The following is a 27,329-nucleotide window of genomic DNA, read 5'->3' on the forward strand; positions in this document are numbered from 1 at the left end:
GTTCCCAGCATGGTCGGGCGCGGCTGCCGGTGGACTCTGTCTTTCTGTGCTGCCCACATTACGCATGCAGTTCCTGGGGTAGCGCTCGGGGTTAGGTTTGGGCCGTGGAGCTCCGACCGCCGACCTGATCTGGATTGAGAAGGTGACCCCGGAAGCCCGGCCACACTCCATTCACTTTGACTACGACCGCAGATCAGACGAGACAACCCGCTGAATTTATGCATATTACTAAGCGGAGGAAAATAAACTAACCAGGATTCCCTCAGTAGCAGGGAGGGAAGAGCCCAGCGCCGAATCCCTGTCCGTTCGGCAGGCGCGGGAAATGTGCATGCTTTTCCGGACAAGTCGTAGTGGGAGTACCACACAACATGTCATCACGTGACTCCAAGTTTACTTCGATATGATGGTTATTATATCAATATTTGTGAATAAAAGCATTTCCACTGACATTTCTCGCATAATTAATTATACTGCCAACTTGTCTAACATACTTTGTTTAGTCTACATCTGGAAAGTTTACCGACAAATTTTCAGGCTGGTCGTAATTTTTTTTATCCAACATGTACTTCACTCACATCAAAAGGTTGGATTGGCCTCCCGAGTGGCGTCACTACAGACCTAGGTTCGATCCCAGGCTGTATCACAACCTGCCTTGATCGGGAGTCCAATAGGGCGGCACATAGTATCCGGGTTAGGGGAGGGTTTGGCCGGGGGGGGCTTTACTTGGCTCATCGCGCTCTAGCGACTGCTTGTTGCGGGCCGGGCACCGGCAGGCTGACTTCGGATCTCATTTGAACGGTGTTTCCCCCGACACATTGGTGCAGCTGGTTTACAGGTTAAGCGGACGGGTGTTAAGTAGCGCGGTTTTGCGGGTCATGTTTCGGAGGACGCATGACTGGACCTTTGTACTTCCGAGCCCGTTGGGTGAGACAAGATGAGACAAGATCAAAATTGGGGAGAAAAAGGGGGTTAAAAATGTTTTTACTAAGAAAATAAAAAAAGGTTGGATGGAAACCTGGTTAGAGATGAGGACAGAAGGGAGGTTTACCTGGTACAGTTCAATCCTCTGTTCAGACACGCGGGCCTTGGGGTTCTGGAGGCGGAAGACTCGTAGCTCAGCCTTGACCAGGTTAGAGGCATTCTTCTCCATGGAGGTCACGTCGAAGGTGAGCCGTCTGTAGTATGGGTTGTAGTGCGTGGGAGAGATAACATCTGAAACACAGGAAGGAGGACGGAGTTTAGCAACACGACTGACGATTTTGTTTATGTGTGTGTAAAGACAGACCAATCCAAATGTAATGGCTGACAGGGTGGAAATTCTTCCCTACTTTTACTCTTCCCCACTCACTGTGTTCAGTTGAGAGGTTATAAAAAGACAAAGAATGGTCAAATTCTCATAGTTTCACAGCAGTTATTAAAATGGCTCACACACCAGATTAGAATTTGATGCCATTCGCTCACTTGCAATGTTAACACACACATCTCCCTGTCTCCCGCGTGGGTCACTTGGGGGTAATGCTGCAGTTCACATGGTTCCTATAGGAACCCGGTACCATGGTAACGCTCACTGAATACTCCCGAACATGTGCGTAAGTATCTGATACGGGACCTGCACAGTAGTACTGTAACGCTCCCACAACTCAAAACCATGTGTGGTGGAAGCGTGTGTTTGACAGAAGCTTACACAGTAGAACCGGGTGACACGCTTAGCACTGACAACCTTGTGTGTAGTGGTGCGCCTGACAGTCGTGTGCTTGGGCGCAGAAAGTAATGCAACACACGTAATGCTGGAAACCATGTGTGTGGTGGTGTGTGCTTGACAGTTCCCTACACCACGGTGTATTAGGAGGCCCGGAGCCTTAAATTGATGGCTGCAACGTTAGGCAGAAGCCCAGGATTAGCCAGCCACCATGGTTTGTTTAAAGAGAGTATACAACCGCAACGACCATCAGGACAGGATGGAGAGAAGGGGGAGAGAAACTGCTAAGCAGTTGTACTTGGAGCCAGACCTTAAAGGACAACGACAGCCAAAATACCATTTACTTTACTCAACACTGAGATAAATTAGTTGAATTATAATAGCTTGCGTGTGTGCGGTTTGTGTGCGTGTTAAACACAAAGCTGTGACAATGCTCTTGTGTCAGAGGGAGCATGTGTGAGGTGACTGTGTCTAATGTGACCTTTGACCTTCTTAGTGAGAGACCCATTCAGGTCTCTCACAGGCACCTACCAAATACCCGTCCCAGGGTCATGTTTCAGAGCAGATCCTGTCTTTTTTTTATCAGTCTATCAATCTATTTTCTCTCTCTCATTTTCTCTCTCTCTGTGTTGCGCCAGTGACCAATGGTCTGGGCGCGCCAACACTAACCCTTCTCTGTGTGACCAGAGAGTCAGATGAGCCAAGACTAACTACGCTCTTGCTCGCTTCCTTCCCATCTGTCAACAGAGAAAGTCACACTTCCAAGTCCCAATAGGCCAGCTTAAGGCAGTGTGTAACTTCTACACAGCGGCGCTGCCTCATGAATGATGCCGCTGTGCTTAACACAACACTGGCCGCATTGACTGAGGGCACAGGAAATAGGGCAGCTGGACTAACCACAATGAACATACACTCACCTAATGTACAGGTCTGGATATCCATTCGCACACATACAATCTATTTGCATACACTTCAAACAGACATATACTACAAGTCAAAAGTTTTAGACCACCTATTCGTTCAAGGGTTTTCCCTTATTTTGACTATTTTCTACATTGTAGAATAATAATGAAGACTTCAAAACTATGAAATAACACATATGGAATCATGTAGTTACTAAAAAAGTGTTAAACAAATCAAAATATACTTTATATTTGAGATTCTTCAAATAGCCACCCCTTTGCCTTGATGACAGCTTTGCACACTCTTGGCATTATCTCAACCAGCTTCATGAGGTAGTCACCTGGAATGCATTTCAATTAACAGGTGTGCCTTCTTGGAAAGAAATTCCACAAATTAAATTCTATCTTAATGTGTTTGAGCCAATCAGTTGTGTTGTGACAAGGTAGGGGGTATACAGAAGATAGCCCTATTTGGTAAAAGACCAAGTCCATATTATGGCAAGAACAGCTCAAATAAGCAAAGAGAAATGACAGTCCATCATTACTTTATGACATGAAGGTCAGTCAATAAGGAACATTTCAAGAACTTTGAAAGTTTCTTCAAGTGCAGTCGCAAAAACCATCAAGCGCTATGATGAAACTGGTTCTTATGAGGACCACCACAGGAATGGAAGACCCAGAGTTACCTCTGCTGCAGAGGATAAGTTCATTAGAGTTAAAAACCTCAGAAATTGCAGCCCAAATAAATGCTTCACAGAGTTCAAGTAACAGACACATCTCAACATCAATTGTTCAGAGGAGCCTGTGTGAATCAGACCTTCATGGTCGAATTGTTGCAAAGAAACCACTACTAAAAGACACCAATAAGAAGAAGAAACTTTCTTGGTCCAAGAAACACCAGAAATGGACATTAGACTGGTGGAAATTTGTTCTTTGGTCTGGAGTCCAAATTTGTGATTTTTGGTTCCAACCGCTGTGTCTTTGTGAGACGCGATGTGGGTGAATGGATGATGTGTATTTCCCACCGTAAAGCATGGAGGAGGAGGTGTTATGATGTGGGGGTGCTTTGCTGGTGACACTTGTCTATGATTTATTTAGAATTCAAGGCACACTTAACCAGCATACACACAAAGCTACTGTATATCCGTTATATACATTTGGAATGCTCTCTCACATACAACTATTGCACAATAGGTCATTTTACTCAACAAAACATAAACAGTCAAGCAGACACACACACACACACACACACACACACACACAATATAGTAATACATCCTCCCTCAAGTCAACTGGGGAATTCTGGGTGACTCAATAAGCCAACCACTGGTTGACATGAGGTTCAGTGGCAGAGAGAGCGAGAGAGAGAGTCAGTCAGACCACGGTAACACTGATTTATACAAACGTGACACCAAAATGATCCACCACAACTGGCGCCGCTGTGGTCTGTCTGTGTGCACTGCACCCGGGCTCATTTAGGGAATTGAGAAGCGAGGAGGCAGTGGTGATGTCACACACGGGAACGGAATACACCAAGCGCAGGCTCATTGGGAGGGGGTGAGTAGGTTGGTTAGAGGGATGGCACTATACTTTCATTAACCAGACCAAGGCCTCCGTTCCCTCTTTCCTCCCAGAGCAGCCTGATGTCACATGAGAGCTGTCACACACAGCGTATAGACAGCCCCCTGATCCCTCTAATCATTCCCTTCATTCATTACTCATCACTTCCATGACATCACGGGCCAATGGCAAAATAGTCAGGCATGTGCTGCTGGGAGAAAAAGACTATACTGCCCCCATGTATATTCAGAAGCCAAGCAATGATTGTCACAGACTTTTCAAAAATAAACAACAAGCACATACTCTTTACATATTTATTTATTATCACATTTTTCAACCGGGTAAGTCAGTTTATTTTTAAAATTGTTATTTTACCTTTATTTAACTAGGCAAGTAAGTTAAGAACAAATTCTTATTTTCAATGACGGCCTAGTAACAGTGGGTTAACTGCCTGTTCAGGGGCAGAATGACAGATTTGTACCTTATCAGCTCAGGGATTTGAACTTGCAACCTTCTGGTTACTAGTCCAACGCTCTAACCACTAGGCTACCCTGCTGCCCTGGCAAGTGGCAAGTCACACAAGCAACTGAGGGAGGAAAAAAAACTAGGCCCATCTTTCAGGGATCATACTGTTTCATAATAATACAGCAGGAATTTATTCCTACGCGGGGAGGAAGACACTTGTCCTAGGATACTTCAAACATCAGCTTCCTTCCTGAGAGGAAAGAGAGGGCAGTGTGCTGGGCATGGCTGGACTCTCTCTCCACCTTGTGCTGCCGACACAGAGTAGTGCCATGGCAGGTTAAAGCAACACCAGTGGGCTGGTGTGGTTACAATGGCTGAGTTAGCTGGAAGAGGGTGCCTGTGACACCAGGGTTGTGGGGTGGGTTCTTGTATATTAGGCCACATCCAAGACTTAGACAATTGAATGTGCCCTATTATAACATGTATTGATTCCAACCTATATACAGTGCCTTCGGAAAGTATTCAGACCCCTCGACTTTTTCCACATTTTGTCATGTTTTTCCTTATTCTAAAATGGATTAAATAAATAAAAAATACTGAGCAATCTACACACAATACCCCATTATGACAAAGCGAAAACAGGTTTTTAGAAATGTTTGTACATTTCCTACAATGAAAAACAGACATACCTTACTTACATAAGTATTCAGACCCTTTGCAGTGAGACTCGAAATTGAGCTCAGGTGCATCCTGTTTCCATTGATCATCCTTGAGATGTTTCTACAACTTGATTCCACTTGTGGTAAAATCAAATGATTGGACATGATTTGGAAAGGCACACACCTGTCTATATAAGGTCCCACAGTTGACAGTGCATGTCAGAGCAAAAACCAAGCCATGGGGTCGAAGGAATTGTAGAGCTCCAAGACTGGATTGTGTCGAGGCACAAATCTGGGGAAGGGTACAAACAAATGTCTGCAGCATTAAAGGTCCCCAAGAACACAGTGGCCTCAATCATTCTCAAATGTAAGAAGTTTGGAACCACTGAGACTGTTCCTAGAGCTGGCCGCCTGGCCAAACTGAGCAATCGGGGGAGAAGGGTCTTGGTCAGGTAGATGACCAAGAACCTGATGGTGACAGAGCTCTAGAGTTCCTCTGTGGAGATGGGAGAACCTTCCAGAAGGACAACCATCCCTGCAGCACTCCACCAATCAGGCCTTTATGTTAGAGTGGCCAGACGGAAGCCACTTCTCAGTAAAAGGCACATGACAGCCCGCTTGGAGTTTGCCAAAAAGGCACCTAAAGACTCTCAGACCATGAGAAACAAGATTCTCTGGTCTGATGAAACCAAGATTCTGAATTTGGTCCTGAATTCCAAGCGTCACGTCTGGAGGAAACTTGGCACCATCCCTACAGTGAAGCATGGTGGTGGCACCATCATGTTGTGATGGTGTTTTTCAGCGTCAACGACTGCGAGACTAGTCCGATCGTGGCAAATATGAACGGAGCAAAGTAGAGAGATCCTTTATGAAAGTTTGCTCCAGAGCGCTCAGGACCTCAGACTGGGGCGAAGGTTCACCTTCCAACAGGACAACGACCCTAAGCACACAGACAAAACAAAGCAGGAGTGGCTTCGGGACAAGTCTCTGAATGTTCTTGAGTGGCCCAGCCTGGACTTGAATCCGATAGAACATCTCTGGAGAGACCTGAAAATAGCTGTGCACTGAGCAAAGGGTCTGTATACTTATGTAAATGTGATATTTCCATTTTTTTATTTTTTTTATCTAAAAACCTGTTTTTGCTTTGCCATTATGTAATATTGTGTGCAGATTGATGAGGGAAAAAAACAATTCAATACATTTTAGAATAAGGCTGTAACTTGATAAAAAAAAAGGCTAAAACCCATTAAAAACCGAATAAAAGTCAAGGGGTCTGAATACTTTCCGAAGGCACTGTATACACTTGCTCACCAAACATCTAATTCCAAAATTATGGGCATTAATATGGAGTTGGTCCCCCCTTTGCTGCTATAACAGCCTCTTCTGGGAAGGCTTTCCACTAGATGTTGGAGCATTGCTGTGGGGACTTGATTCCATTCAGCCACAAGAGCATTAGTGACGTCGGGTACTGATGTTGGGCGATTAGGCCTAGCACGCAGTAGGCGTTCCAATTCATCCCAAAGGTGTTCAATCGGGTTGATGTCAGGGCTTTGTGCAGGCCAGTCAAGTTCTTCCACAACAATCTTGACTAACCATTTCTGTGTGGACCTCACTTTGTGCACAGGGGCATTGTCATGCTGAAACAGGAAAAGGCCTTCCCCAAACTGCTGCCACAAAGTTGGAAGCACAGAATCAACTAGAACATCATTGTATGCTGTAGCATTAAGATTTCCCTTCACTGGAACTAAGGGGCCTAGCCGAACCATGAAAAACAGCCCAGACTATTATTCTTCCTACGCCAAACTTTACAGTTGGCACTATGCATTCGGGCAGGTAGCGTTCTCCTGGCATCCGCCAAACCTATATTTGTCTGTCGGACTGCCAGATGGTGAAGCATGATTCATCACTCGCGTTTCCACTGCTCCAGAGTCCAATGGCAGTGAGCTTTACACATGCCGCTGAAGCATGCCATTGCGCATGGTGATCTTAGGCTTGTGTGTGGCTGCTCAGCCATGGAAACCCATTACATGACGCTCCCAACGAACAGTTCTTGTGCTGACGTTGCTTCCAGCTACACCATGGTGCTACCCTAGAAGGTGCTGTTGAGGCTTCTGTAGACATTCATTGCAAAACAGTGAGTTTTATCAGTTATTTGGTGACGTGATTATATTTAGTATAGTTTTATCTAATAAGGATAACTTGTTATTCAGCCACACTATTTACATTTCTATGAAATTCACTGAGTATGATGGTGCCCCCCTTCCTCCTTTCAAGAGCGTTAATCTTGGGGGAATTACATTAAATATGCATCTTTCCCACGGCTCCAGAGCCGGGAGGCCTGTGAACTGCTCAATGTCTGCCGTGCAGTTATCAAAACAGCAGAGTTACAGGGACCTGTGCCAACCAATGCAACCCCTCCCAGCGTCCTTCACTCTTCACACTGTCACTGACCTCCACTGACCCTACACACACTTCCTGCGCCCTGGCTCCACCCAATTGCTTCCTGTCCCCGGAGCGGTTAAGGAACTGCAGCCAGCATCATCTTTGTCCTTTAATGCACTCCAGACATGCAGGTTTTATACAGTACACCGTGTGTGTGTGTGTGTGTGTGTGTGTGTGTGTGTGTGTGTGTGTGTGAGAGAGAGAGAGAGAGAGAGAAGAAGTTAGACTAGCCTCCAGCTGCCCAAACTCTCTCAGTTTATACTGAAATGACACTAAAACTGGCCTTAATTGCAGACTGTTTGACAAAGAGCGATGTTTCAAGCTGTGTCTGGCTTCTACTTTACAGAGCGACATTAAGGAGATTTTGTTTTACATGAAAGGGACTTCACGGTGCTTGGCACAGCTCAGTGAAACACCTGCAGTGGGCAAACATTTGACCTTCGAGAAAGAAAAAAAACAATTTAAGGCCAAACTGTTTCATTTGGAGTTGGTCTGTGCTGGTTTCGGCTGAGCCCACTGCTCCAGCAGTACTAGACTCCTTTTGCTAATGGTTAGCCAATAAATATGTCTGCACAGTTTTTTACTTAGGATCTACACATTATATTAAAATCTCATTCAACAAGCACTTTCGTCTCCTTAACTGAAGACAAGTAGATTTTTCCTGCCCTTACTCCCTGATAATAAACAGCGCAAATCAGTGAAAATAGCTGAAGAGTGCCTACAAAAGTTAAAATACCTAACTCACAAGGTTCTGCTCCGGAGAAAACTTGCCTGGTCCCAGATCTGTGTGTGCTGTCTTGCCAATTCCTATGATCATTGTCATGCCAAACATTTTCCATGACAACAACCATAAGTTAGCTATACAGCACAAGCAGATCTGGTACCAGGCTAAAAACTGCGGTTTCAATAAAATCCTGTGATATTAGCACAGGCTATTAGGATTTCATAACAACACCTGCAAGTGTTTTAGCAGATAAATTGGCATGGTGCATGCAAACACAGTCACACACACACACTGGGGGATATTACAGGGTGTTTTGTGTAATATTAAAACATTTGAGTTGCCTGGAGACCTTTATGGCATAACATGTGGCTTTAATAAAATATGACATTAAGTGGTATATATTTTACGAGGAGACATTCATTTTCTTCATTGTTGGAATGGTCCTACAAGCCACGAATTACCAGGAAAATATCAAAATGTTTGTTCAAATTCCCCAAAAGTCTGATTTATTACTTTTGTAAAATTACCGGATGCAACTGTTTGCTACCTCAGAGTCATTTTTACCATTTGAAAATGGAAATTGAGACCAAATATTGGTTTGCAGGGCTGAGATATCCCAGGACAGACCGAAGGGGAAATTATTTGACCTACTTTGGAGCATTTCTCACTTCTATAAGACATGCTCTCAGATTCCCCAGGTTTCCTCTATGCACGGACAGTCTGTTCTCTCTCACACACTCTGGACCGGCAAGTGGTACCGATGCACCGAGTCTGGAACCAACAGGACCCTGACCAGCTTCTACCAGGAGTAAGCCATAAGACAACTTAATAGTTAACTAAAGAGCTACCCGGAAAATCTCAGGACTTTACAGTGCGACCATTTTACTCACATATGTGCCTAAACATTTTCCTGTGCAACCTGGAATTTTTATTTTAGGAGCACCAGTGCGCCTAGAAAAATGAAGGAATCTAGCTTTATTACCTTAAATATTTATCATTGTGCTCCAACATTTCTTTGTGCCAGTTTATATTTTCCCACTTAGGCACACACGTGTTCCTTGTAAAAGAAAACGTCAGCATAGAGCCCTGTATCTGCATTTGACTCTCTTCGCACTAACTCTTTTGACTCATCACATACACTGCTGTAGTTACTGTTTATTATCTATCCGATTGCCTAGTCACTACCTATATGCACATAAAGTGCATTCAGAAAGTATTCAGACCACTTGACTTTTTCCATATTTTGTTACGTCACAGACTTATTCTAAAATTGATTAATATGTTTTTTTCCCCTCATCAATCTACACACAATGCCCCAAATGTATTACAAAGAAAAAACTGAAATATCACATTTACATAAGTATTCAGAACCTTTACTCAGTACTTTGTTGAAGAATCTTTGACAGCAATTGCAGCCTCGAGTCTTCTTGGGTATGACGCTACAAGCGTGGCACTCCTGTAATTGGGGAGTTTCTCCCATTCTTCTCTGCAGATCCTCTCAAGCTTTGTCAGGTTGGATGGGGAGCGTCGCTGAACAGAAATGTTAGATCGGGTTCAAGTCTGGGCTCTGACTGGGCCACTCAAGGACATTCAGAGACTTGTCCCGAAGTCACTCCTGTCGTTGTCCAGTTGGAAGGTGAACCTTCACCCCAGTCTGAGGTCCTAAGCGCTCTGGAGCAGATTTATTTAATTTCTGTTTATTCAGTTTTACACACAAGACAACACAAAACAATATAAATAATATACTCAACTAGAACAAATACAAATAAAAAAGAATAGCTTTAAAGATACCGTACTTTAGACAAGTTAAACACACCGGGCAGAAGGCTACAGAGGTTAAAGGGCAGTAGTACAGGGACAGAGCAGACACCGCACCATTGTTCCTGTAAGCAGGCAAGGGATAGGGGTGGAGAAATGCAGTCACTCACAGACAGTCATGGCCACAGACCGACCATCCACTGGAACAAAAACAAAGTTGACAATGCTTTAAAAAAAAAGAGTAATAATCATTTAAAAAAATCTAAGCGTGAACAAAAATAAAAATAAAAACAGGGAAAAACAAGCTCACATTTTAGTCTCTGACCGGGCAAGATGAACAATCCGCAGGTCACAATTAATAAGCACATCATCAACCTTAATGCCCCCCCTCCCCCCTCACAGGGGACTCAAATACAGTCTTATTTTTGTTTTAATATGAATGCTATCAGAGGATGGACTGTTTAAAGTAAGACTGGAATGGAGCCCAAGCCTCATAAAACAGTTTGGGGTTCCCACGTGTATTGAATTGAATTTTTTCTAGTTTCAGAGAGCACAACACATCTCTCACCCAATATTTATAAGATGGGGGAGCTGCCATCTTCCAGTTCTGTAGTATTAGCCGTCTAGCTAAAAGAGTTGTATAAGCAACAGTGTCCGACTGGATTCTTGATAGGGGGGTACCCATGGGCAGTAATCCAAAAAGGGCTGTAAGGGGAGACGGATCTATAACAGTGTCATATATATCAGAGAAACATTTAAATATGAATTCCCAGAAACCTGACAGTTTGTGACAGCCCCAAAACGTATGATACAGTGTGGCTGGTTCCGTTTTACATCTGACACAGGTAGGATCAAAATCAGAGAATATTCTTCCTAGTTTGGTCCCGGACCAGTGGATATGGTGAACCACATTGAATTGAAAGGGGCTGTGTCTAGTGCTAAAAAAGGACGAATGCACCCTGTGCAGCACAGATTCCCAGGTGTCTTCCCCAAGTTCCTACCCTAAAATTTTCCCATCAAGTCTTTAAAGGCACCAAACGGGGGTTCTGTAAGTCATTAATCATTGCATATACATCTGATATTGCGCCCCTAGGAAGCTTGTTCAGCTCCAAGATGCTCTCTGTAGCTGTATTTGCAGGCCTATGGGGAAATTCAGGTGTGTTAGCTCTAATAAAGTCTGGAGATAGCCAAAAAAGTGGGATTGGGGAGGTTGAACTTTTCCTGTAGCTGAGCAAAAGAGGCAAATGTATCATCAAAGAATAATTGGGCGGGCGAGGAGAGGCCTAGTGAGTGCCGGATGCCAAAAGCCCCATCATTTAAAGATGGAGGAAATAAAATGTTCTGATTGATTGGGCCTGATAGAGAAAAGCTTCAGAGGCTAAAGGCTAAACGGAACTGATACCAAATTTTAAGAGACTGCTTTACAATTGGGTTGACACACCTTTTGCCTGGGGACACTGGGAGAGACGAGCACAACACAGAAGAAAGTGCAGCAGGTTTACACGATTCAGACTCCATCTGGACCCAGAGTGGTCTAGGGCCAGTAGGCTCAGTCTGCAGCCAGTACAAAAGGGCTCTGAAATTTGCAGCCCAATAGTATGTCTGAAGATTTGGTAGAGCTAAACCACCCAATGCCTTAGGCTTCTGTAAATGTTTCCTACCAATCTGGAGCAGATTTTCATCAACGACCTCTCTGTGCTCCATCCATCTTTCCCTCGATCCTGACTAGTCTCCCAGTCCCTGCTGCTGAAAAATCCCCACAGCATGATGCTGCCACCACCATGCTTCACCGTAGGGATGGTTCCAGGTTTCCTCCAGACATGACGCTTGGCATTCAGGCCAAAGAATTCAATCTTGGTTTTATCAGACCAGAGAATCTGGTTTCTCATGGTCTGCGAGGCCTTTAGGTGCCTTTTCGCAAACTCCAAGCGGGCTGTGCCTTTTACTGAGGAGTGGCTTCTGTTTCTCCCAACTCCACAGAGGAACTCTGGAGTTATGTCAGAGTGACCATCGGGTTCTTGGTCACCTCCCTGACCAAGGCCCTTCTCCCCCGATTGCTCAGTTTGGCTGGGCGGCCAACTCTAGGAAGAGTCTTCGTGGTTCCAAACTTCTTCAATTTAAGAATGATGGAGGCCACTTTGTTCTTGGGGACCTTCAATGCTGCAGAAATGTTTTGGTACCCTTCCCCAGATCTGTGCCTCAACACAATCCTGTCTCGGAGCTCTACGGACAATTCCTTCGACCTCATGGCTTGGTTAAAAAAATGATCTAAAAACCATTTTTTTCTTTGTCATTATGGGCTATGGTGTATAGATTGATGAGGAAAATGTTTTATTTAATCAATTTTAGAATAAGGCTGTAACATAACAAAATGTGGAAAAAGGGAAATGGTGTAAATACTTGCAGAATGCACTGTGTCTTCCGCAATTACCTCGTACCCCTGCAGATCAACTCGGAACTGGTACCCTGTGTATATAGCCAAGTTGTTGTTACACATTGTGTATTTATCCCTTATTATTTCTTCTATATTTTTCTCTGCATTGTTGGGAAGGGCCCATAAGTAAGCATTTCACTGTTAGTCTACCCCTGTTGTTTACGAAGCATGTGACAAATAAAATGTGATTTGAGATGAGGAGACGTGGAGAGGAGAGAAAAGATAGAAGGGAGGAACGCAAAGGTGAGCGGGAGAGAGGGAGAGACAGATCCTGTTTGGAATCAAGACGACCATCTGAGGATAAAAAAAATTAAAAAGCATATGCGCAATAGGAAAGGAGAGAAACATTAGTCAAGAAATGGTAACGAAGAGGTCGAGAAAAGGCGACTGGCTGAGAAAGTCAAACTCGTCAGGCGGAATAGGAGAACAACGAAACAGCGATAAAGAGAGAAGTCGAGAAGGAAACGGGGACAGACAGACAGGAGATCACAGAGGAAAGAGTGGGGGAAGAGTGAGAGTAAAGGGGGTGAAGAGTGAGAGTAAAGGGGGGGGGGGGAAGACGACAGAAAGAGCGAGAGGGAATGTAAGACGGAAGAGAGCTCCCGCCTGTCTCGTTCCCTGCAGACGCCTCCGCCCAGCCACTCACCTGCCAATAGCAAATTGAAAACAACTCTGCACATAATCCCTGGGAACTAAAAATACCCGGTGCTTTGAAGCCCCTTCCACGAAGGCCTGTCAGTCTCCACAGGCCTCTTTCCCAGCAACAGACCAACACACACACACACAGAAACGTATATACACACATACACAGAAACACACAGTGTGAGAGTGTGAGAGAGAGAGAGAGAGAGAGAGAGAGAGAGAGAGAGAGAGAGACTCAGATGAGAGGGGCTTTTGGGCTTTAGCCAAGCGACAGACACATGGTCCCTCTCCACTGTTGCTGTATGGCAACCAGAAAACAAGCAAGCAGCATAACAGAGCAGCGAGGGAGGAAGATGAGGAGAGAGAGTGTAAGAGGGAAGGAGAAAGAGAGAGACCCCATGGCGGTGTGTGTATGTTTGTGTTTAAATGTGTGTATGAGAGAGAGAAAGCGAGAGCGAGCAAGAGAGAGTGAGAGTGAGTGAGAGCGAGAGTGAGAGAGAAAGAGGGTGTGCATGCATGCTGGGTAGCAGTGGCCTGGTCCAAACTCAGTGGGAGAATACCTCACCTCATTAATCGCTGAATACATAAACCTTCGGAACACTATGACACACACTGCAATTCACTATCCTCTGCTCGACGATTGCATAACATTACAAACCGCAATCACACATTCAACAGTCCCATAAAACGTGCCCCTCTGCACGTTTTAACAACAGCACCAGCTCTCACTCCCTTCTATCACTGACATGTTAGAGTAGCATCTTACACGGGAACCTGTCCCATTGTTGTAAACAACACCAAACGTCGTTGGAGGAACCGTGGTTATTCTTTCGCTTACTCTTTCTCTCTCTTTCCCCCGTTTCTTTTTCTCGCTTTCCCTCGGTTACGCAATGCTGCTTGGCCACGGTTGTCCTCCAATTCAAATGGCAGCAGTGTCCAGGTCTTGCGTAAGTTTAGCGGAGGATCAAGCCCCATTCTCAACAACAACCCCACAGTGCTGCTGCTGCTGATACCTCCTGGCTCTGTCTCTCTCTCTCTCCTTCTCCCTCTCCAAGAGCACCAATGAGACATCAACAGGGTGCACAACAGCAGAGAAACTGAACACTGACAAAGACCTACTGTAGACCTCAAAGAACTACACAACACCAAGGCTACATGGCAGTATGATTACATAGCAAACACAGTTTCATTATGATAGAACTCAGCTCCATGACACAGCAACAATAAAGCCCCCAGTACAAAGAAAGACATAGGATTACCTATCACAGCCATACACCTGAAAGCAGGGATACAGGGGCAACACGTTGACTATAGGAGTTGCTTTCAGACAATATCCCTTCAAGACCGATGTGCAATTGCTTGAGGTACCGTGGCACCAAACCCAGGAAAGTCCCTCTCCCTTGAAACAGCTTGGTGAAAGTCAGATGCGGCTAAAAATAGTGACAATAGTGACCTGCCCCAAAATAGTTCAAACGGCCCGCTCTCCACAGTGTGTTTGTGTTCATCTGTTTGGCTGTTGTTTGTACAGCCCTCTCCTCACAAAGCAGGAACACGCGCGCGGACACACACACGGACACACGTCCATGTTTATTTACAGCAGTGCAGGGGAGATGGGAGAGGGGCAAGAGTGTTCACTTACACTAAACACAATCCATCACACACATCGAGCCACACCAGGATCAACACATACGAGGCCTTCAGCATTACTGAGCTAACACATCCGAACACACAAACACCAGGAGTCAAACACAAACTAACAACGATGCTGATATTATAGAAAAGATCCAGTGCAGTCAAAATCTAGATTTGTCTGTACTTCGTATTTCTGCACTACGAGGGAATAATACTGTGAAATTGTGCAAATAGTGTAAGAGCTGTTTCAAAAGACCGCCTGAAATTTCTGCCTGTTTTGGTGGGATGGAATTTTTGCCTGCCTGGTGACATCACCAGGCGGTAAATTAGTTAATAGACCAATAAGAAAGATAGTTTCAAACCTCTCTGCCAATAACAGCTTGTTTTCCCTCTCCCCTCTCAGCCCACTGCCAGACAGTCCTAGCGAAAATCTTGCTTGAGAAATTGCTCTTTGCTAAGATGCTATTTTAGTTTCTTTTTGACCATTTTAATTTAAAACAATCTCAGTAACGTACTTAATTGTTACCCAAAAATGATTTGATATTGAGATAAAAAAAACGGCTGTATTGGACCTTTAACATACTAGACAGGCACACAGACATACTGTACACACACAAACAAGAACACAAGCACATACAGTACCAGTCAAAAGTTTGGACACACCTACACGTTCTTTATTTTAATATTTTCTACATTGTAGAATAATATTGAATAAATCAAAACTATGAAATAACACATATGATCATATCATGTAGTAACCAAAAAAAGTGTTAAACCAAAATATATTTTAGATTCTTCAAAACAGCCACCCTTTTCCTTGATGGCAGCTTCACACACTCTTGGCATTCTCTCAACCAGCTTCACCTGGAATGCTTTTCTAACAGTCTTGAAGGAGTTCCCACATATGCTGAGCACTTGTTGTCTGATTTTCCTTCACTCTGCAGTGCAACTCATCACAAACCATCTCATAAGGGTTGCGGTTGAGTGATTGTGGGGGCCAGGTCATCTGATGCAGCACTCCATCTATCTCCTTCTTGGTCACATAGCCCTTACACAGCCTGGAGGTGTGTTGGGTCATTGTCCTGTTGAAAACAAATGATAGTCCCACTAAGCGCAAACCAGATGGTATGGCGTATCGCTGCAGAATGCTGGGGTAGCCATGCTGGTTAAGTGGGCCTTGAATTCTAAATAAATCACTGACAGTGTCAGTAGCAAAACACCTCTACACCATCACACCTCTTCCTCCATGCTTCATGGTGGAAACTACACATGCAGAGATCATCTGTTCACCTACTCTGCGTCTCACAAAGACACGGAGGTTGGATTCAAAAATGTCACATTTGGACTCATCAGACCAAAGGACAGATTTCCAACGGTCTATTGTCCCATTGCTCATGTTTCTTGGCCCAAGCAAGTCTCTTCTTCTTATTGGTGTCCTTTAGTTGTGGTTTCTTTGCAGCAATTCAACTATAAAGGCCTGATTCACACAGTCTCCTCTGAACTGTTGATGTTGAGATGTGTCTGTTACTTGAACTCTGTAAAGCATTTATTTGGGCTGCAATCTGAGGTGCAGTTAACTCTAATGAACTTATCCTCTGCAGCATAGTTAACTTTGGGTCTTTCTTTCCTGTGGCGGTCCTCATGAGAGCCAGTTTCATCATAGAGCTAGATGGTTTTTGCGACTGCTCTTGAAGAAACTTTAAAAGTTCTTCTAATTTTCTGGATTGACTGACCTTCATGTCATAAAGTAATGATTGACTGTTGTTTCTCTTTGCTTATTTGAGCTTTTCTTGCCATAATATATCTGTATACCACCCCTACCTTGTCACAACACAACTCATTGGGTCAAACAAACTAAGAAGGAGGCACACCTGTAAATTGAAATGCATTCCATGTGACTATCTCATGAATCTGGTTGAAAGAATGCCAAGAGTGTACAAAGCTGTCATCAAGGCAAAGGCTACTTTGAAGAACCTCAAAAATAAAATATATTTTGATGTGTTTAACACTTTTTTTGGTTACTACACGATTTCAAGTGTTCATTCGTAGTTTTGATGTCTTCACTACTATTCTACAATGAAGAAAACAGTCAAAATAAAGAAAAACCCTTGAATGAGTAGGTGTGTCCAAACTTTTGACTGGTACTGTACATTGTACACTGTACAATGCACATAAGCACACATGTAAACAAACATGGACACACACACATGCATGCCCACAATACACACCATTACATCTTAATAAAAGCAATGCTATTCATAAATGTGCATTTGTCTTTAAGACCTATGTAAGTCTGACATGCTTCCCATAACAAAAGTGCCACATCCTTCCCGCAGAAAGTTTAAAAAGCTGATTAGATGTCATTATGTAACTCAAACACTTGGCACACACACACTGGGCCGTTCTTATTATCTGGCCCCTCTGCAAACTCTCACCAGAAGATGTCTCTACACAGCGCTAGGCTAGCTAGCTCACCTTAGGAGAGTTATATTATGAAGAACAAAAAACTGGACAAAAGCAAAATATCAAATCAAATCAAATTGTATTTGTCACATGCTTCGTGAACAACAGGTATAGACTAAGTGAAATGCTTACTTACGGGCCCTTCCCACATTTGATTATGTTGCAGCCTTATTCTAAAATTGATCAAATTATTTTTTTCCCCACTCATCAATCTACACACAATATCCCATAATGACAGAGCAAAAACAGTTAAAACTGAAATATCACATTTACAGAAGTATTCAAACCCTTTACTCAGGACTTTGTTGAAGCACCTTTGGCAGCGATTACAGCCTCGAGTCTTCTTGAGTATGATGCTACAAGCTTGGCACACCTGTATTTGGGGAGATCCTCCCATTCCTCTCTGCAGATCCTCTCAAGCTGTCAGGTTGGATGGGGAGCATTACTGCACAGCTATTTTCAAGTCTCTCCAGAGATGTTCGATCGGGTTCAAGTCCGGGCTCTGGCTGTGCCACTCAAGGACATTCAGAGACTTGTCCCGGAGCCACTCCTGCGTTATCTTGGTTGTGTGCTTAGGGTCGTTGTCCTGTTGGAAGGTGAACCTTCGCACCAGTCTGAGGTCCTGAGTGCTCTGGAGCAGGTTTTCATCAAGGATCTCTCTGTACTTTGCTCCATTCAGCTTACTCTCGATCCTGACTAGTCTAGCAGTCCCTGCAGCTGAAAAACATCCTCAAAGCATGATGCTCCCACCACCATGCTTCACTGTAGGGATGATGCAAGGTTTCCTCCAGATGTGATGCTTTGCATTCAGGCCAAAGAGTTCAATCTTGGTTTCATCAGACTAGAGAATCTTGTTTCTCATTGTCTGAAAGTCCTTTATGTGCCTTTTGGCAAACTCCAAGCAGGCTGTCATGTGCTTTTTCCCGAGGAGTGGCTTCCGCTTGGCCACTCTACCATAAAGGCCAGATTGGTGGAGTGCTGCAGAGATGGCTGTCCTTCTAGAAGATTCTCTCATCTCCACAGAGCAGAGGAACTCTAGAGCTCTGTCAGAGTGACAATCGGGTTCTTGGTCACCTCCATGACCAAGGTACTTCTCGCCCGATTGCTCAGTTTGGCCAGGTGGCCAGCTTTAGGGGAGTCTTGGTGGTTCCAAACTTTTTCCATTTAAGAATGATAGAGGTCACTATGTTCTTGGGGACCTTCAATGCTATAGAAATGTTTTGGTACCCTTCCCCAGATCTGTGCCTCGACACGGTCCTGTCTCGGAGCTCTACAAACAATTCCTTCGACCTCATGGCTTGGTTTTTGCTCTGACATGCACTTTAAGCTAATGGACCTTATATAGACAGGTGTGTGCCTTTCCAAATCATGTCCAATCAATTGAATTTAGCACAGGTGGACTCCAATCAAGTTGTAGAAACATCTCAAGGACGCACTTGAATTCAATTTTGAGTCTCACAGCAAAGGGTCTGAATACTTATTTGAACAAGGTATTTCTGTTTTTTCGCTTCATCATTATGGGAAATTGTTTGTAGATAGATGAGAAGAAAAATGTATTTAATCCATTTTAGAATAAGGCTGTAACTTAACAAAATGTGGAAAAGGGGAAGGGGTCTGAATACTTTCCGAATGCACCGTACACATACAGTAGGTAGGGATAAAGACAACAGGATAGATAATAAAACAGTATCAGCAGCGTATGTGATGAATCAAAAGAGCTAGTGAAAAAGGGTCAATGCAGATAGTCTGGGTAGCTATTGGTTAACTAATTTACTAATTTAGCAGTCTTATGGCTTGGGTGTAGAAGCTGTTCAGGGTCCTGTTGGTTCTAGACTTATTAATCAGCATCATAGTTTGTCACAGATTAGCAACATGGACATTGTTCTATCAGGTTAATTTTCAATGAATTGACCTTAGTAGAGTTGTGTTGCTGCACCCCAAAAAAGTGTTCCTTAACTATACTAAACTACAGCGTATATCAATGAGGCTTTCTGAGCAAATAACACCGGTGCACTCCAAATCTAAAGTGATTCCAACTAATGCCTTTTATTTGAACCATGTAAAGTTTGATGTTCAGAACCTGTTCGAAGTGTAATGTACTGACGTGTTGTTGAAAGGCTAGATAATTAGTGCTCCTTTGAATCCACATGACTGAAGAAAAGGCCGAATCAACATGTGGTCTCTATTTACGCTGGTACAGCACTCACTGTGTTAGCTCCTTAACAGCTGACCTCTCTTAAAACACTTTGAAATGTTTGCCCAACAACGACTCATTAAATTGCAAATATGTCTAGTGATTTGCTGTGAGTACAACATATCAATGTCTACTGCATTGAGTGTGGTTCAGATAGTGTAGTACAATTTACTACACTATATACAATGTAATCGTGTTTTCTACAATGTACATTTCCAAAATTAACGTTAATGTAAATCAAATGCCACATATAGTTTAATACAAAACACTTCCAGTGATATGACTAAAATGATGGGAGGAGTAGGCTGCTCTGAATGAGGATTGCACTTCAATATTGTACAAAAATATAAACGCAACATGTAAAGTGTTGGTCCCATGTTTCATGAGATTAAATAAAATATTATAGAAATGTTCCATACGCACGGAAAGTGTGTTTCTCTCAAATTTTGGGCAGATATTTGTTTACATCCCTGTTAGTGAGCATTTCTCTTTTGCCAAGATTATCCCTGCACCTGACAGGTGTGGCATATCAAGAAGCTGATTAAACCAGCATGATCATTACACAGGTACACCTTGTGCTGGGGACAATAAAAGGCCACTCTAAAATGTGCCGTTTTGTCACATTTTTGAGGGAGTGTGCATCATCACTGCAGGAATGCACACCAGAGCTGTTTCCAGATAATTTAATGTTGATTTCTCTACCATAAGCCACCCCCAATGTCATTTTAGAGAAGTTGGCAGTACGTCCAACCGGCCTCACAACCGCAGACCATTTGTAACCACGCCAGCCCAGGACCTCTACATCCGGCTTCTTCACCTGAGGGATCGTCTGAGGGGTGCTGAAGAATATTTATGTCTGTAATAAAGCCCTTTTGTGGGCTAAACTAATTCTGAAAGGCTGGGCCTGGCTTCCAAGTGGGTGGGCCTATGCCCTCCCAGGCCTACCCGTGGCTGCGTCCTTGCCCAAGTCATGTGAAATCCATAGATTAGGGCCTAATTTATTTATTTCAATTAACTGATTTCCTCATATGATCTGTGACTCAGTAACATCTTTGTAACATCTTTGAAATTGTTGCGTTTATATTTTTGTTCAGTATATAATGAGCAGAATGTTCTATAATCAAGTACAGCTGTAACAGTTTGCATTGTAAAGTTTGCATTGTAAAGTGTAAAGTGCTTAAGTAAAAAATACTTAAAAGTTTTTTTGGGGGTATCTGTACTTGACTTAACTATTTATATTTTTGACTACTTTTACTTTACTACATTCCCAAAGAAAATAATGTACTTTTTACTCCATACATTTTCCCTGAAACCCAAAAGTACCTGTTTACATTTTGAATACTTATCGGGACTGGAAAATGGTCCAATGCAAGCATTTATCATCCCGACTGCCGGACTCACTAAGCACAAATACTTTGTTTGTAAATGATGCCTGAGTGTTGGAGTGTGCCCCAGGCTATCCGTAAATGTAAAAAAATAATTAAAAAAAGGGCCATCTGGTTTACTTAAAATAAGGGATTTTAAATGATTTATAGTTTTACTTTTATTTTGATACTTAAGTGTATTTTTGCAATTACATTTACTTTTGATACTTAAGTATATTTAAACCAAATACTTTTAGGGAAAGGGAAAGGGGGACACCTAGTCAGTTGTACAACTGAATGCATTCAACTGAAATGTGTCTTCTCAACCCCTTTTACTCAAGTAATATTTTACTGGGTGACTTTCACTTTTACTTGAGTCATTTTCTATTAAGGTATCTTTACTTTTATTCAAATATGACAATTGGTACTTTTTCCACCACTGCTAAATATGAACCAACCAGCATTCCTGTCTTATCACAAGGACAAGACAGCATAGGTGATGCTACTCTCACGATGCCATCCTTTTAAGTCTAGGCTATAATGCTTTCTCCTCTCCAACCATTTATCATAGTCAATAAAGGTTTGCACATGAAGAACAAGTCAGAATTCATGTGCGGATAAATTATAAGGTCATTCGTTTAACCCCTGACTTTGAACGATGCTGTGTGCATGACATCATCTAAATCCCATTTTATAAAAGCAAGCAACACATATAGTTTAAACATATATACACCCCGGTAAAAGGGAATGGCAAAACTATCCCCAACACACATACACATACACACACACACACACACACACAAACACACTAGGGTCACTGTGAGAGCTCTAGTCCACAGGAGAGCTATAGCACACTGGAGACATACAATAACTTAGAGAGTAGGCAGGGCAAATTAGAGCTAATTAGAGTCAGGAGTCAGCTAACCTGGAGTCCAATCAATGAGACGTAATTGGAGATGTTGGTTAGAGCTGGCTTGCCCTATAAAAAACACTCACAAAATTTGAGTTTGCTATTCACAAGAAGCATTGCCTGATGTGAGCCATGCCTCGAACAAAAGAGATCTCAGAAGACATACAGTAAGATTAAGAATTGGTTGACTTGCATAAAGATGGAAAGGGTTACCAAAGTATCTCTAAAAGCCTTGATGTTCATCAGTCCACGGTAAGACAAACTGTCTATAAATGGAGAACGTTCAGCACTGTTGCTACTCTCCCTAGAAGTGACCGTCCTGCAAAGGTGACTGCAAAAGCATTGCGCAGAATGCTCAAGGAGGTTAAGAAGAATCCTAGTGTCAGCTAAAGACTTACAGAAATCTCTGGAACATGCTAACATATCTTTTGATGAGTCTATGATATGTAAAACACTAAACAAGAATGGTGTTGATGGGAGGGCACCACGGAAGAAGCCACTGCTGTCCAAAAAAAAAACATTGCTGCATGTCTGAAGTTTGCAAAAGTGCATCTGGATGTTCCACAGAGCTACTGGCAAAATATTCTGTGGACAGATTAAACTACAGTTGAGTTGTTTGGAAGGGGCTGCTTTGCTACCTCTGGGGGTGGACAGCTTGCTATCATCGACAGAAAAATGAATTCCCAAATGTATCAAGACATTTTGCAGGAGAATGTTAGGCTATCTGTCCACCAATTGAAGCTCAACAGAAGTCGGGTGATGCAACAGGACAACGACCCAAAACACAGAAGCAAATCAACAATATAATGGCTTCAACAGAAGAAAATACGCCTTCTGGAGTGGCCCAGTCAGAGTCCTGACCTCAACCCGATTGAGATGCTGTGGCATGACCTCAAGAGAGCAGTTCACACCAGACATCCCAAGAATATTGCTAAACTGAAACAGTTTTACAAAGAGGAATGGTCCAAAATTCCTCCTGACCGTTGTGCAGGTCTGATCAGCAACTACAGAAAACGTTTGATGGTCAACCAGTTATTAAATCCAAGGGTTCACATACTTACACATGAATGTTTGCACAGTGTGTTCAATAAAGACATGAAAACATATAATTGTTTGTGTGTTATTAGTTTAAGCAGACTGTGTTTCTCTATTGTTGTGACCTAGATGAAGATCACATTCTATGACCAACTTATGCAGAAATCCAGGTATTTCCAAAGGGTTCATATACTTTTTCTTGCCACTGTACAGTCCATAATGCAGCATCATGAGAGACTGTCCCATGACATAACCTAGGTGACAGTGTTGAAAAAGATGCAGCACACCTACACGCAATGCATGCAGCACGCACACACACACACACATACATACCTGTACATATGAGATTGGGAAAGGGGGCGTGAGAGAAGGCAAACATTGCGAAGAGTTTAAATGGGGGCCAATGAGTATCAATGAGGGGCAAAAATGAGTGGGGAGATGAGAAAGAGAGAGGAAGAGATTGGGATGGGGGAAGGATAGGTTATCTTTCTACCAACCACTCCACAGCCCAGAAACAGTGCGTCTCCTGCTGGAATTTTCCATGCAGCAAGTGGCAGAGCAGAGCCCAGGGCAGCATTCTGTATTATATGTATAATGCCTGCTTGCTGGTTTAAATAGTGTACTGTGGGCCTGCCAGGCTTCTGTCTCTGCCCCCACTACACCGCCCCTCAACCCCAGCCATCCCCCCTTGTCCAATCCACTCCACAGCCCATCCTCTCCCCTGTGCACATATTAGTGTGAGTTCCAGTGCCATGGTGCCCCACAGTGCTGCCTCTGAGGACTTCCTGGCACCCTACCAGATAAGATTGATACCCTTGTGTGTATGTGTGTGCATTATTAGCTGGCAAAGACATTCACACTGTGACACTGGATCACACACACACACACACACACACACACACACACACACACACACACACACACACACACACACACACACACACACACACACACACACACACAGTCGACTGTTAAAAAAATAGCCATCCGTATCGTCTTTGGCTGTGCATGTGCCTGTCTCTTTCTTTGTCATCTTTCCTCCCAGGAGCTAAAGAGTAGAGCAGCGTCAGAAGAAGATTAAAAAGGATAAATAAAAAATAAAAATCAGCCTTTTTCTCTGAATGTTGACTCAGGATTATTTATACCCTGTAAATGCCTTCCTGACTGCGCTTGGCACATCGCCTGATCTATACATATTTAGGTGTATTTATACAGCGGGCAGGGCCAAGGATAATATTTAATGCAAAATATATCTTGGGGCATATAAAATATCTCCTAATTCATTTTTTCTCAGTGCCGTGTACTCACATTTGATCTGGAGGAGAAAAAAAATGATTACAGAATGATTACAATAGCTGTGTTTAATATGATTATGTTTAGGCAACCATGACTTTGAAAACATGAATGTGTGTGTAAAAATGTAGCTAGGAACACAGTGGTTTATTACTTGAAAGCAGCGAGGGGAGGGGGAAAAAACAACTTTAAATTAGGTAATTGTAGTGACTCTGGGAGCCCAGGGTTAGCCATCTCAGACCCCTATTAATCCAATCCAATTTGGGAGTGTAGGTCTACACATAAAACACACACACACCACTTTCTCAATATCACCCCCTGCCTCCTGAGACGAAAGGAATAAACCTGTTCTGACAATATTTTAGATTGCCCTGCTCTTCATACTTTTGACATGTAAACAATGAAGAACTTGCCGTGGGAGTGTATTATCAATTTTGATAGGGTTTATAGCAGTCAGGGAAAACGGGAATTCAGAGGCGGCCCACTGAGAATAAGAGGTTATCACTGATATAATCCACTCTTTCAATGTGATACAGGTAAATACTCATAGGCCTCTCTATGAGGTCAATGAGTCCTTGGAGCTCACCCTGTCCCTATCTACAAAGCAGCTCCAGGCTGGAGAGACTCAGGCAAGGACACGCTGAATTAACATAACATTAGGGAAAACTTGCGTGTTATGTTACAAATGTACCAACATACACAATACAAACTCTTTCTTTAGAGTGAGATGGGGGGAGGAGGTAAATATCGAATCAGTGTTTCATTGTAGTCTGCTTCTACTACCTCATAACTATGCAATAACACATTGTCAAGGCGGCGCCGGGAGTCAGCCTGGGAGGAAATCGATCCCCCTATCCCAGGAGAGGTTCATGTCAGGCTACTTTTTTCGGTGACCGCTCTAGCAGCACAGGGCGACCTGCAGGGTTCGCATTATGTTGTTTTGCTTGCCTGGCTGCAACAGTGCCAGGAATAGTTTGTATAGTTTTCCCCAAAATAATCACAAACACACACGATGACATACATAAAGGGAATGGGGATCTTTGAAAACTTTGCATATAATACTACACTGAGCAACAACTGGCTGAATCAACGTTGTTTCCATGTCATTTCAACCCAAAAACGAACAGGGGAAAACTGATTGGATTTGCAACTTTTAACCTAAATCCAATGACATGGTGACATGTTTTGTTGATTTCACTCTAGCTGTCAACTCAACCAAATGTACGTTGAACTGACTTCTGTGCCCAGTGGGTAATTACTGGTTATTGGAGCTTTTCAATTATGCATTAAACCGTTACAGGTGCGCGTGCGCTCTGGCACGTATTCAGGCGCGCACACACACACAAACACACACACTTACTCTCAGAGGGGTAGGGGGGTTGCATGTCGATTTTGTGAACCTCTTTTGCGTAGTACTCCTCCTCGCTTCGTTGGCGCTCACACGTCGCCGCCCGATCGTTGGCTTTCTCCTGCAACAGGTCTCTCGTGCTGTTATAGATGGCGATGATATCCCGCGACACCTCCTCGGGCTTGGGGTATGTCTCCGGGGGGCTCGTGAGCTTCAGCTTGCTCAGTATCTGTCCACGGATGGCTTCTATGCGCTTTTTCATAAACTGATCCATGTCCAGCGTACTGCATGTAGACAAACTGACGGCCACAGTGGCTAAATCCATGGTCAGGAGAAGACTTAAAACGCAGTAGTTCATTGTGAACTCTAAAAGTAGACTACAGCAGCGTCTTGAAATATTGACAAAAAAAAAGATAAAAGCGGCCTTGGAAAGGATATTTAAATATAACGGAAAGGCAATATAAACATGAAAAAAAGCCTAAATATTGGATATATAGGCTTACACACTTAACTACTTGTGGCCTAAATATTGGGAAACGTGGTAGTTTTGTGATCCCAGTTTCAGCACAGTATTTCAAATTGTACCTGGAAATCCATTCAACCATGGAAGTGAACTAATCTGTAAAATCCGTTATACGGGCAGCGGGGAGCAGACAGCAGCAGTAGGCAATGTATGATATTACCAATCACTTCACAATAAACGCATACTAAACGCGCGTGTAAAGTTACAATTGTCCAAACGAAAAAGACCGAATTGTGGCCATTAAATGCCAATCAAGATTTAATATAAAAACCTTGAAGCAAAAACAAACTACAACCAGCTAGCTCGCTATCTCCAGTTGTGCAGAACAGACGTGTAGCCTGTGGGTTAGAGCACACCTCTACCGCATCAGAGCGCTGCGAGCTTTCCAACTGTGGCCAGTACCGCGCTCAGCACAAGTCCGTCTTTGATTTCTCTATCTCAAGATCAAGGTGGGCTTCGCTGAGCAGTTGCATCGCGGTTCTTGACAGAAGAACATACAACAGTGCAAAAATCAACCCGTCCTGGTACTCGCAAGGTGTCGTCTCGACGAGATATAACCAATTAAAGTTGTTATAACGCATGTGTTGGGTCAATGTAAATTGAGAAAATGCGGGGAAAAAGTGTATCAAAAGTATGGCAAGTAGGTTGAAGTATAAAGATAATCGGTATTTCCCTTTAATACAATGGTAGACCGTTGACGCGTTCCTCCATCTCTTCTTGCTCTGAAAATCGGTCCGCAGAGCTGATGTTGCCAGTGGCACAACAGCATGCGGCCGGTTGTAGAGGGATATTTATAAGACTTACTTAACCACGTGCTCCTTCTTCTTCAAATGGATGTTGTGGTCGTCACTTTCAGACCCGGGGACTCCTTCAACTTCAGGTTACGAGACGATTTATTGTATTGAGTGTTTAGTGTGCCCATCCGGACAATGCAGCGGGCAAAGTCCCTGCGCGCAACCACGGGGTCCTAACGCCAGATGTATAATTTGGCGTCCACTAACTAGCTCAATAACCATATCCACAAGTCCGGTGTAAAAACATACACTTATGAAACGTCTTGCAGATGAAAACTTACAAGAACATTACAATAACATAACATTGAGCTTCCTGAGAAATTATATGAACGGGATAAATACGTGATAAAGGCTGCTTTGATTTGTGGGTTCCGGGTATGCATGCTCTTTTCTCAATCCTCCTCAATAACACGACAGAAGTTGGCAAGAATACTGCTTCCCGTAAGGTTTGAATAACTTCAATAAAAACAACATCACCACTACAAGTA

At 43.3% G+C, this 27,329-nt stretch overlaps 1 protein-coding gene across 2 annotated transcripts in view; it reads right to left on the minus strand.

Annotated features, from left to right (window-relative positions):
- LOC139395028 (transforming growth factor beta-2 proprotein-like) overlaps window positions 1-26,978 on the minus strand; it is a 34,412-nt gene extending 7,434 nt beyond the window's left edge. Inside the window, exons 1-2 of one of the 2 annotated variants that reach the window (XM_071142842.1) lie at window positions 25,537-26,978; window positions 1,049-1,212 (exon numbers count right to left, since the gene is read on the minus strand). In XM_071142842.1, coding sequence (XP_070998943.1) covers window positions 1,049-1,212; window positions 25,537-25,882 — 510 coding nt within the window. In that variant the 5' untranslated portion in view covers window positions 25,883-26,978. Of the gene's footprint in view, window positions 1-1,048; window positions 1,213-14,544; window positions 14,666-25,536 lie in introns of those variants that run through there. The other variant, XM_071142843.1, reaches the window with a different exon arrangement.
- Window positions 26,979-27,329: the final 351 nt, after the last annotated feature.

The sequence above is a fragment of the Oncorhynchus clarkii genome, chromosome 3 (genome assembly GCF_045791955.1).
Source record: "Oncorhynchus clarkii lewisi isolate Uvic-CL-2024 chromosome 3, UVic_Ocla_1.0, whole genome shotgun sequence".
Lineage (NCBI taxonomy): Eukaryota > Metazoa > Chordata > Actinopteri > Salmoniformes > Salmonidae > Oncorhynchus > Oncorhynchus clarkii.